This window comes from Silurus meridionalis, chromosome 10 (assembly GCF_014805685.1).
Source record: "Silurus meridionalis isolate SWU-2019-XX chromosome 10, ASM1480568v1, whole genome shotgun sequence".
NCBI lineage: Eukaryota > Metazoa > Chordata > Actinopteri > Siluriformes > Siluridae > Silurus > Silurus meridionalis.
In genome coordinates, this window is record NC_060893.1 from 5,439,728 (window position 1) to 5,451,448 (window position 11,721).

At 38.6% G+C, this 11,721-nt stretch overlaps 1 protein-coding gene across 2 annotated transcripts; it reads right to left on the reverse strand.

Moving 5' to 3' along the window:
- Positions 1 to 737: 737 nt before the first annotated feature.
- Positions 738 to 9,717, reverse strand: best1 (bestrophin 1). Of its 2 annotated transcripts, XM_046860247.1 has the most exons (10): positions 9,643 to 9,717; positions 8,458 to 8,680; positions 8,200 to 8,294; positions 6,104 to 6,337; positions 3,700 to 3,854; positions 3,459 to 3,536; positions 3,096 to 3,248; positions 2,926 to 3,006; positions 2,686 to 2,837; positions 738 to 2,070 (listed from the first exon to the last, which is right to left on the reverse strand). In XM_046860247.1, the coding sequence occupies exons 2-10, from the start codon at positions 8,607 to 8,609 to the stop codon at positions 993 to 995; spliced, it is 2,178 nt and encodes a 725-aa protein (XP_046716203.1). In that variant the 5' UTR covers positions 8,610 to 8,680; positions 9,643 to 9,717; the 3' UTR covers positions 738 to 992. The 2 variants fall into 2 exon arrangements, with proteins under 2 accessions (XP_046716203.1, XP_046716204.1); XM_046860248.1 differs by lacking the exon at positions 3,459 to 3,536.
- Between the last annotated feature and the right edge of the window lie 2,004 nt (positions 9,718 to 11,721).

Below are 11,721 nucleotides of genomic sequence, written 5' to 3' on the forward strand. Positions count from 1 at the left end.
TATTTATATTCAAGACAAATGATGCTAACTGGTGCTATTCTGACCACATGTGTTAGCACGTCTGCGATTTCGTCACAGACAGCAAGTTAGAAAAAAGAGTAAAAGTGAATATCTGCATGCAAATCTGCCAGAGATGTTTAACATGACATACGGTGTTGCTGCAATGAGTCGTTTGCACATGCTTCAAGAGCAGGAGAACATCACTGGAGGACGACGAGAGATATATTGTTTTTCAAAACACTCACATTCACCACCACATTTTTTCAGTTTCCACCATACTGTTATCATCTTGTCAATCTTAAATAGCTCTTTCCCGTATCTGTACTTTACTGACTTTTACTTCACTACATTTCAAAGTAAAATTTCGTACTTTTCACTCAACTACATTTTGCAAAATCAGTCGTTTCTTTTTATTTATGAGTCAATAAAAGCGTAACCGGTCAAACACGCAGCGATCCACCAATCAGGGTCGAGCATGCGCTCTGTTTTAAACTCGTTTTGATTGGCGCTCGGTGTACTCATCACCAACATACAGTTCAGCGTCAGTTTAACAGCAAGCAGAACATTTTCAGAGGAATAATGATTGACTCCTGACTCGAACTTGCCGCAACACCTGCGACCTCATTTGCATTAAATTTTTTGGAGTGGTTGAATAAAAGGTTTAGATATCATTCAATGTTTGACTCATTAATATCATTCTATTAATAGATCGGTGTGCTAAGAGTAACATTAGAGTCTTTTCACATAAACTGAGTTTATTAAGCAAAGAGTCTTGTGACAAAAATGATAATAGAAACATTGTAGCCGTAATAAATGATTTGCATTTGAAGGCAAATACTTTGTACTTTCACTCATGTGAAAGTTTAAAGGCAGCACTTTTACTTTTACTGGAGTCATATTATACAGAGTGTATCTCTACTTTAACTCAAGTACATGGTTTGTGTACGTCATCCCCCACTTCATCCAGCGCATCAGAAAAACTTTGCCCTTTCTCAGAACGGTTCCCTCGCCCCACTGGGTTGCACAGTTCCACTCTGCACCAATAACCCGCCCAGTAAATCCTTCTCAGACAATGAGATCCCAGAATCCTTGGGGGAATTGTGTTGGCTGGTTGTTTGCTGCGTTGTGTTTGCAGCAGCAGATGTGACGGTACTGACTGAGTTAGTCAGCGCCATGGTGCCAAGTCTTGGGTTACTGCTCAAGCCAGATACAAGACCTGTGAGATTACACAGGTTCCCCATGCTGCTGTTGGTATTGTTGGTGTTGCTGGTGGATGTAATGGGTATGTTGATGCACCCTGAGCTCATGCTGCTCTGAATGTTGTTCTGTATTGGAGGAGTGAAGGAGAACACTCTCTCTCCTCCTCCACTCATCGTATGGGCGCTTAAGGGTCCCAGTTGTCCTTCTGTTAAAGGAGGAATGTCCATAGAGAGACAAGAAGGTGGAGGACGATTGGATAGCAGTGCCTGATTTAGCCACAGTTTACCTGAATTGCACATCTCTCCTACAGGGTCAGGGAAGGAGAACATAGATGCTGAGGGGTGTTCTGAGCTTTCTTCTACCTTTCCAGGAAAGCCTGAGGATGTCGTAGGGGGCATGTGGCCTGGTGTACCAGGAAGCAGAAGCTGTGATCCTAGTAGAGAATGAGAAATTGAGCTGGTGCTGTGTACCAAGTCGCCCTGCGCCCTGCGGAGTGGGCGGGGCCAATTGATAGGTGGGGGCAAACAGTGGATGGGTGTCTGGGGGCAACTATAAAAACCAGGTCTCTCATATAGGGGCATGGAGGAAAAAGCGTACTCAGTCACGTCACATTCAGGCGGATTTTGGTTCTGGCTGTGCAACACAGGGGCTTCAGGATGGAAATAAAGAGGGAAGCGGCTGAATGGTGCACGTGGGCGGCGACGAAGGAGAGAAGCCCTAGAAGAAGAAGTGGAAGATCGGGGAAAAATAGACGACTTCACACCCAGCAAACGAGTCAGGCTGCCCAGAAGAGGAGTGGAATGGTTGGCTTCCTCATGTTCCTTGATTTGCTCCAGGTTATGCTGGAACTCCATATCTTCTTTAGGTACACTTGGAGAAAGAGGAAAAAAATGAAGCTCTACAAAATATGTTTTTTTTTCTAGCAGAAAATACACAAAGACTATTGATTAGTCACTTGATATTAGGTTTGCTGAGCGGTGGAAATTCTGGAAACTTTCTGGAAACTTTCCATGGGAGCTTAACAGGAATTTATGGAAATGAGTAGGAATAAATTGGAAATTGGGGGAAATTTATATAAACTGTATCATATATACGAACGTAAATATAAACATTGAGTTTGGTCATAAGCTGACATGCATGCAAACTAATACAGATTTAAAAAAAATAATAATTTATTTTGATTTAATTATTAGTATAATTTTGTTGCATGTAGGGGGCGTGGCCTCAGCAGCCCAGCAGGAAATGTGCTGTGTGCATGTGATTGATGCATGTGCAGGTCAGAAATTCAGCTAAAATTGCATTACATTTGGTTGTTTTAAACAAAATTATCCTTTGAGATTTTTTCCAACCTCATTTATGTCCCCGTTATAGGCTAACCTGCAATTTTGTAAATTCCCAGGTTATTCCCATTAATTCCAATATTGTCCCATTCATTCCAATGGAAAGTTTTCAGTCTTGAAAATTCCTGGGATTTTGCAACCCTACTTGATATCCAGAGCGGATCCCATGTAAGAGGGTTTTTGGTGTTCAGCACTGGCAGGCGTATACGGTGGCTGAGGCTCTGATTCATTCCAGTATTTATCCTTCTCTATGATCGGAAGCAGATCGTACATTTCATCAACAGACAGCAGAGATACCTACGATGTACAAACGGACATGGTGGTATTAGGCCAATGATTCAATCAAATTTGTCCCAATTTTTTCTACAGTGGAAGATGAAGATACCTGCAGGTTGCGATCCACCAGCCAGTTGGTCTCAAAGTCATCATCGTCTTCCCCGAATGGATTGATGAGTTGCTCTGCGACCTTTTGTCATAATTGAGTTTAATGACAGACATAAAATGAGTAGAAATGGCTGCTTTAAGTAGTTTCTATTAAGTATAAGAAAAACGTACCTTGAGCCAGCCGACATAGAAAAAGAACTGCAGTAGTGTAAAGACCGGAAGGTAGAAGTCAAGGTTGTGGCCCTGATAGCCCTGGGCGGGGTCAAGAAACTGACGACCAATCAGACAAGTCAAGAAGAAACTGTATACAGCCACAGTTACCACCTTTGAAAGATTGCAGATTTATGTTAGTTTTCATGAGCAGATGACTTATTGGACTTTCTATGCTGATTCAAACATTGAAGACAAGGAAGAAGAATTGAATTTTTTGGTCCAAATCAGCAAGTGTAACTATGGTGTGTAAGGCTAAAATAATTGTTCCTCTTTGTTGTTAGTAACATCAGATTGACACTAATCTAGTCTAATCAGTCAGACCTGAGTGTATACAAGTGGCAGACTGATCCAATCATAACTGTACAGCTTCATGCACTGAGAGCGCAATGTATTTAGCTCCTAGGAGGAGAAAAAACAGACACACACACACACACACACACATACACAACTGCAAGTACAATTTGACAAAGCTTTCAAATTTACCTCCTTTTAAATTCACTAGAAACACAATCAGTTCCAGTACTTCGTTAAATATTTGCAAATATACAGATCTCAAACGTACGTTTAGAATGGCAGAGAGTGCAACGTCGTTATTGATGCGTCCCTCTGTCCGTGCTCTGAGTGCCAGATTTACAAACCACATGCAAGGAACCCAGAATTTATTATGAGGAGACGGCAGTTCATCCAGCTGCCTTAGTTCCTCTACTGTCATCAGTCCTGGAGTGGAATAAGACTCTAGTTATTATAACACAGCTCATTGCAGTGATATATTCAAGTCATCTCAAGTGAAGACATACAATGGAATGAAATATCCTGTTTGGTGCTACATATGTAAACATACACCGACCAGTCATAATTTTATGGCCACTGATCAGGCATAACATGATATGACCACCTGCCTAATATTGTGTCTGTCCCCCTTTTGCTGCCAAAACAGTTCTGACTCGTCAAGTATCAACACCATTAACTTCTTCAGCAATGTGAGCTACAGGAGCTCGTCTGTTGGATCAAACCACATGGACCAGCCTTTGCTCACTTCACCACTGTTCCTTCCTTGGAGCACTTTTTATAGATACTGAACACTGCAGACCGGGAAACCCCACAAGAGCTGCAGATTTGGAGATGCCCTGACCTCACAATCTGGCTCTTGTCAAACTCACTCGAATCCTTACACTTGCCCATTTTTTCCTGCTTCTAACAACTTGAAGGTCAAAATGTTCACTTGTTGCTAAATTTATCCCACCCACTAACAGGTGACATGATGAAGAGATAATCAGTGTTATTCACGTCACCGGTCATAATGTTATAATGCCATTATTTTATGCCTGATTGGTGTAAACATATGACCTGTAACCTGTATAAGCCTGCAACATATAACCTGTATATGTCTGCATACTTATATGATCAGCTTTATGGACATAAGTTCATTATGTGGCAGACTCAAATATAAAACTGTGATATGTTTGTTATTTAGCCTTGTTATACAGGAAATATCTACTCTGCTAAACGCTCATTTTACACTTTAAAGTACAGTCAGGGGGAAAGTGTGTACTGTGATTTGTTCAGATGCAAATTTTGTCATTTGCATCAGGTCATTTTGCTGTATGGTTTTTGGAGATTAGGAGCTTTTCTCCACCCACCCTCCCATTAAAGCCATTCTGTACTTGTTTAGCCTTTTTTCTTCTGAGTGTGCTATCATCAACATGAACATTCAATGTGCTTGAAAAGACCCTTAGGTTTTTTGTTTGATCTTAGACTAAAGGATGCCTACTTTGTAACCAAACCTTCTCATTGTAGAATGGCAATTTTTTTTGGAGATGGCCTTATAACCCTTCCCAGATTAATAAGCAGCAACCACTGTATTTCTCAGATCATGGCTGATCTCGTTATTTTATATAATTCGATATAAGATGTTGATATACACTGTAATGCTCCAAAACACCATACTGTCAAAAGGACTAATCTTTTGCATTTTATTGGTAACACCTGATTACATCAAAAGATTGGTAACACCTGATTACATTTAAAAGGTGTATACAATTTTTTCACTTGGGTGTATACACTTTTTCCACTTTTCCACTATGGATGACAAAAAAGGTCTAAACCTTCAGTAGCCCAATTCAGAAAACAGAGGAAGGAAGTAGGGGGAAACATGCAAAAGATTAAGGTGTGTGTGCAGCTCTATCAATCATCTCGTTTTGAGGATAGTATCGGGTAATGCATTTAATAAAATAGGCTAAAACTGTATAGCACTGTGTTGCCTGCTTGCTTTACGCATTGAGCGGGGATAATCTTTGACCAAGGGTTCTTTGATCAATGTATGAAAACTGGTGAGGACCTTGATAATCAGAAACACAGAATTGAAGTATTTTCTTTCTCTCATTATAGTATTGTATATTTTCTGACATGGGAAAAGGGGGACAAACTAATAAAGCATAATTCTATAGATCCAATGTTCATTCATTATGAAAATTCACTAAAAATGATAACTGTAAAGTATATAACTGTATATCTCCTCTGTTAGAGTCAAAGCTCTGGAAAAAAACAGACCATAATCCCAAGCTGAGCTCCTGACACTGGGGGGTACAAAAGCAATAGACAGACTGCATTCCACAGACTGTTCCATTACTTAAAACAACTTAAATCAGAAATCTACTGCTGTGTTCCTTATTATGTTTTCTGATACTTCTGTGATAATCCTGTGTTCATATAGAGAAAACATACATACACACATGTAATGCACACTTGAAATATTATCTGCCCCAGATATTATATATATCTATTGGTTACACTGCTCTCATTTGAATGTATGTATTTCCTAAATACCACATCAGAAGCACAATTTGGCTATTTAGATGAACTCACAGGCTTAATAAAACACATGCAGTAAGGAAGTGTGCCTGGACAAGGACAACAACCATAGATAATACGGGATTATTAGTTCATCATTAGTTCATCCAGCGTACCTCCTTGTACCAGGTGCTGCATGGTGGGAAACCTTTTATAGGCAGCAGTACTGATGGAGCGGTAGATGAGAATGCCAGACAGGTTGGCATAACGCACCAGACTCCTGCGGATCAACCTGGCACCTTCATCAGCTCCCCGGACGTGTCCCCCAATCAACATTGCCAAGCGATCTGGCCATGGGATGCTCTCAAACTGCCCCCACCAACGAGATACCACCAGGGTCACATAAAAACCTGGAATGCACAAGTGCAGATATTTATATTTACTGATTGATATCTATTCAAATGATCAATAAACCAAAACTGCCTTTTGAACTACTTAATAAGGCCACGGGTGTTGTGGCGAGTTCGAGTCAGGAGTCATTTTTTCCTCTCGAAATGTTCTGCTTGCTGTTGAACTGATGCTAAACTGTATTTTTGTGCTAAGTAGATACCACCAAACGCCAATCAAAATAAGTTCTTAAGAAAGCATGCGCTCTACCCTGATTGGTGGCCCGCTTTGCACTTGACCAGTTACGTTTTTATCCACTGTTATGACTCGGGTTTGTCTACACAGAGTAACAAGCTTGGGATTGATATCTTTATAACAAACACAAAACCAGACGCACACAAAAGTTTTGATACACAAGGTGTCTGTATATTTTTAACACAAGTAATATTATTTACATATATTATTACAGTAACGTTATTACAGTAACGAAGTAAATGTAATTTGTGTAATTAGTTTTTTCACGTATCTGTGCTTTACTCAAATATTTCCGTTTAGGGAGATTTTTACTTAAACTTTACTACATTTTCAATTGTTTTTTTATTTTATTTTAGAGTGGATAAAAACTTAACTGGTCAATAGTCAAACACACAGCAAGCCATCAATTAGGGTTGAGCACGCGCTCTGTTTTAAACTGGTTTTGATTGCCGCTTGGCAGTGGCGATTTAGACGACAGTGCCAAGCACGGGGCGGCCAAAACAAAATCAATTGTAATTTATTTATATATATATATATATATATATATATATATATATATATATATATATATATATATATATTTGTGTATGTATGTATGTATGTATGTATTTATGTATTTATTTATTCATTTTTATCGCTCATATGCATGGTCGTGTCAATTATTATATCATGTCACGGTCAATGAATCTGGTCGCAAGAAGTTCCATCACTCATACACATTCAGAAAGGAGAGGTGGTGGTTGGGTGACATCACATCAGTAAGGAAAGCTGAACCCAAATTACAATTATGGGTGACAAAAAAGGTCTAAACCTTCAGTAACCCAATTCAGAAAACAGAGGAAGGAAGTAGGGGGAAACATGCAAAAGATAAAGGTGTGTATATGTCATGTGTGTCAATCATCTCGTTTTGAGGATAGTATTGGGTAATGCATTTAATAAAATAGGCTAATAACTGTATAGCACTTGGGTAATGCTGTGTTGCCTGCTGTGCTTTTACGCATAGAGCAACAATATATTTTTTTTAGCTGCATAACATTATACTTTATAGTATGTAGTTTAGCATAATGTGTGTAGCAACGAAACAATTACAGCCAAACTAGTCTAGTTGGATAGTAGTCAAAATAGCACTAATTGATTTGGTTACCTTTAATTGAGGTGATGTCATAAAGGTTTTTTGTGATTGTGCTAAGGTCCTGAACTGAGTTCAGTAAGGGGGGAATCTCCAGTGAAGCATAAAAGGCTAATTTAAAATACATATATTATAAGGATATAGATGTTGTATGTATCTTATGATAAATAGCCAAGGAGTTTTATGGTTCTTGGTTCTGAGAGTTTATTAGACTAAATCTATTTCATAAACAAAAAGAAACCGATTTCACAAAATGTAGCTGAGTAAAAAGTATGATATTTGACTTTGAAATGTAGTGAAGTTAAAGTTGAATCCCACCTAAATGAAAATACTTCAGTAAAGTATGTGAAAAAGCTAGTTAAGTACAGTAATTTATTACATTTACTTTATTACTCTCCATCACTGGAAATTCTGCTGCAAGGAGTGTCAAAAAAAGGCTGGGACTTGGGTAATGTACAAGAAGAAGGGAATGTATTTGGTCAACATAAAGACTGTACTCACCCAGTACAAACGATACAGGAATGAGTTGTGCATACTGATCACAGTAGATGGCAAGTCTCTCAAACAGCCTCCTTTGCTCATCATTTAAGAGCAATCTGTATCAAAATATAGTGATCACTTATATTCATACACATTCTCCTAAACAATATTGTCTTCTATTACTGGTTAAGGACAAATTCATCTCTCCCAAATCCTGCTTAGAGCTTTTTTAACCAGACAAAATACCACAGTGCAATGGTGCCAGTGGATTGCTTGTACCTGTACAGGACACTAATGATGTAGTAAAGAGCAATAAAGATGAGCAGCTCGCGGTACAGCAGCTTATAAATACTTCCTTTCCAGCGCAGTAGCAGGTAAGAAAAGGTCCCAAGACGGGCATCAGCAACCCTGCGTGAGTACGTTACTGTCATCGCTGACTTTCTGCTTTTGCTTTACCAGGACACAATTTAATGCTGCCGCTCGGGCTGCGGATTCTTGAAGTCTGTGTGGCATTTAAACAAAAAGAAAGTCAATAAATTGGTATAAGAAAATGATATTGTGATTGTGTGCATATTACTGTACATGTTGATTTAGTAAAAGGAATTAGAGTTGAATCCTTCAGGCATCCTAATCACTAGACCACCAATTGTTTGTTATATGTTGATTAAAATATATTATACTGATTCTTACCTGAATAGTATTAACCCACACAACATCTGGGCATCAGTTCATTGAATGCAAAATGGTTAAATCCATTGTTAAAATCTGTCAAGTTAAAATTTCTATTCAATTGTTTTTAATGTGTACTGCATCCGATCAACCAATTATTAACTAGTTCTGAAAAATAGGTGAATCTCGTGAACCTTCAACTGGCGACAGAGCAAAACACAGAATTACAATTTCTAAAAACGAATGAACAACCAGCAAATGAATGAACACTAGTACAGTACAGTAAAAGTGTGAACACACTTTACAATCAATATCCCACAAACCGTAGTTTATATCAAGAAATATTGAAAGCAAGTGCTGTCATACTGACAACATAACCAAACATTGTGACTCTCTTGTTCGTTAACAAAGACAACAGGGATGTTTACTGACACAAATACTTATTTATAAGAGATGAACTAAGGATTTGGAGATTTTTTTTTTTGCAAAAAAATTCTATTTGCTGTGCTGTTTGTACACATTGTTTTAAAAAATGCACTTACTGGTTTCCAAATATTGAGGATGAGTCGAAAAAATGCTCTAAAGCAACGGAGAAAAACTAATAAAATGTAATACAAGGGATTTGTACACTTGCTCTGCAATGGCTTGTCAGAGCACTGACCCAAATCTTTTGGATTCCAGGCTCCATACAGTATCACAAATGGGTTCTAATGTAATAAACACCTGAATACTTTGTCACTGCCACAACACAAAATAGTGACAAAAAAAGAAAAAGTTCATATTAAAGCTACTCACAGGATGGAAGGAAACGGACTTCAGGAGCAGCAGCAAAGTTAAAGATGTTGGAGAGAAAAAAGAAAAACAGAGGCGCCTACAACGCAAGTCACTTGATCTGGTAATCTCATTTTAACAAAAGAGCATTGTGGGGGAAGCAGTGCTTTATTAATTTACAGTAATCCTTTAGTGAAAAACAACCTGCATTCACTGGCAGGACAAGTTTATCCCAATAATAGTGCAATGAGCAGTTTTATGGACCAACAATCCATTTAAAGGCTGCTCTTAAATGACATTCGATTGAATTAGAGCGCATAATTTCAGGGCAATGGGCAACACTTGGAGGAAAAAATGTTATTTGTGTTCTTATCCAATTTAATGATTATTCCTTGAGAAACCACATTATCGCATTAATGAAGTACCGTATTTTTCGGACTATAAGCCGCTACTTTTTTCCCACGTTTACTTTTACTTTTTTCTCACACCCTGCGGCTTAAACAACAAAGCAGCTAATTTATGGGTTTTTCCTGTTTTCACAAACTTCAAGCCAAAAATCTGAACCCCATAACATTGGACCAAGGAAATTTCCGAACGGAAACGAAAAAACGCACCTCACCTATGTTCTGAGCTGCTTTTTTTTTTTAAACGCACGACGATGCCAAAAGAAAAACTCCCGAGAGAAATAGTTGTAAAAGGAAGGAGGAAGACAGCAAACAATGACTTTCTTGGTCGGCTACTGTTTAGATACAAGCCGTTGTAGCGCGTTGAGTCTGGGTGAAGGGAGAGCTCACTAACTCCAGTTGCAACAGAAATCATATAAGCACAGACAGGTTTCCAAAACTTGTGCTTTTTTATTTTTCTTGGCAACAGCGTTACAGGTTAGTCAAAGAAACTTAGAAATGAGCATAAGAAAATAATAAGGACATATTCCTCAGTTTTGCACACATGCAGTAATACTGGAAAAATGCAGTGTCAGGCTATTCCCAAAATACCGCTCTGCTCTTAAAGGAAGCGCAACATATTTCACCCGTTACACCGTGTGTAACGTGTCTTTCGTTAAAGCCTGTGTAAAGTACATTAGTGTAGATGGCTTATAGACAGGTGCGGCTTATTTATGTTAAAAATAAAAATATTTGTAAAATATTATATATTATATATGGCTTATATATGGGTGCGCTTTATAGTCTGGAATTTACGGTATGTTCATGTAGTGTAATATAAGTAAAGGTGTGTGAAAAATGTCTTTCCCTAACTCTCTTTCTCTTTCCCTCTCTTTCTTTCTCTCTCTCTCTTTCTTTAGGTCGCTAGCATGGATACAGGATTAGAGAAACAAACAGAAAATAAATAAATAAATAAATAAATAAATAACCACTATAACAAAAGTTGTTTTCTCATGATTACAACTTAATTTTCTCGTGAACTAAATTACTATTTCACTGATTTTATTAGACAGAGGCACTAAAGGTATTAGCAAGTGGTTGTGTTGCATAATGTATTACAGTATAATAATTTCAATGAGAGGACAGCATCGTATTTGCATCAATGAGAGGACAGCATCTGCCTCTTTTAAACCAACTACCTGCATGTTTTCCTTCACCACATCCATAAACCTCCTTCTTGGTCTTCCTCTTTTCCTCCTTCCTGGTGGCTCCATCCTCAGCATTCTCCTACCGATATACCCCATGTCCCTCCTCTGCACATGTCCAAACCATCTCAATCTCACCTCCCTCACCTTGTCTCTAAAATGTCTTACATGCGCTATACCTCTATTAAACACATTTCTAATCCTGTCCATCATCATCACTCCCAACGAAAACCTCAACATCTTCAGCTCTGCTACCTCCAGCTCCACCTCCTGTCTTTTACTCAATGCCACTGTCTCTAAACCATACAACATTACAGGTCTCACCACAGTCCTATAAACTTTCCCTTTCACTCTTGCAGATACTCTTCCATCACAAATCACTCCTGCTATCACTCTTCTCCACCCACTCCACCCTGCCTGCACTCTTTTCTTCACTTCTCTAACACACTCTCCATTTCTTTGCACTGTTGACCCCAGATACCTGAACTCCTCCACCTTCTCCACCTCTTCTCCCT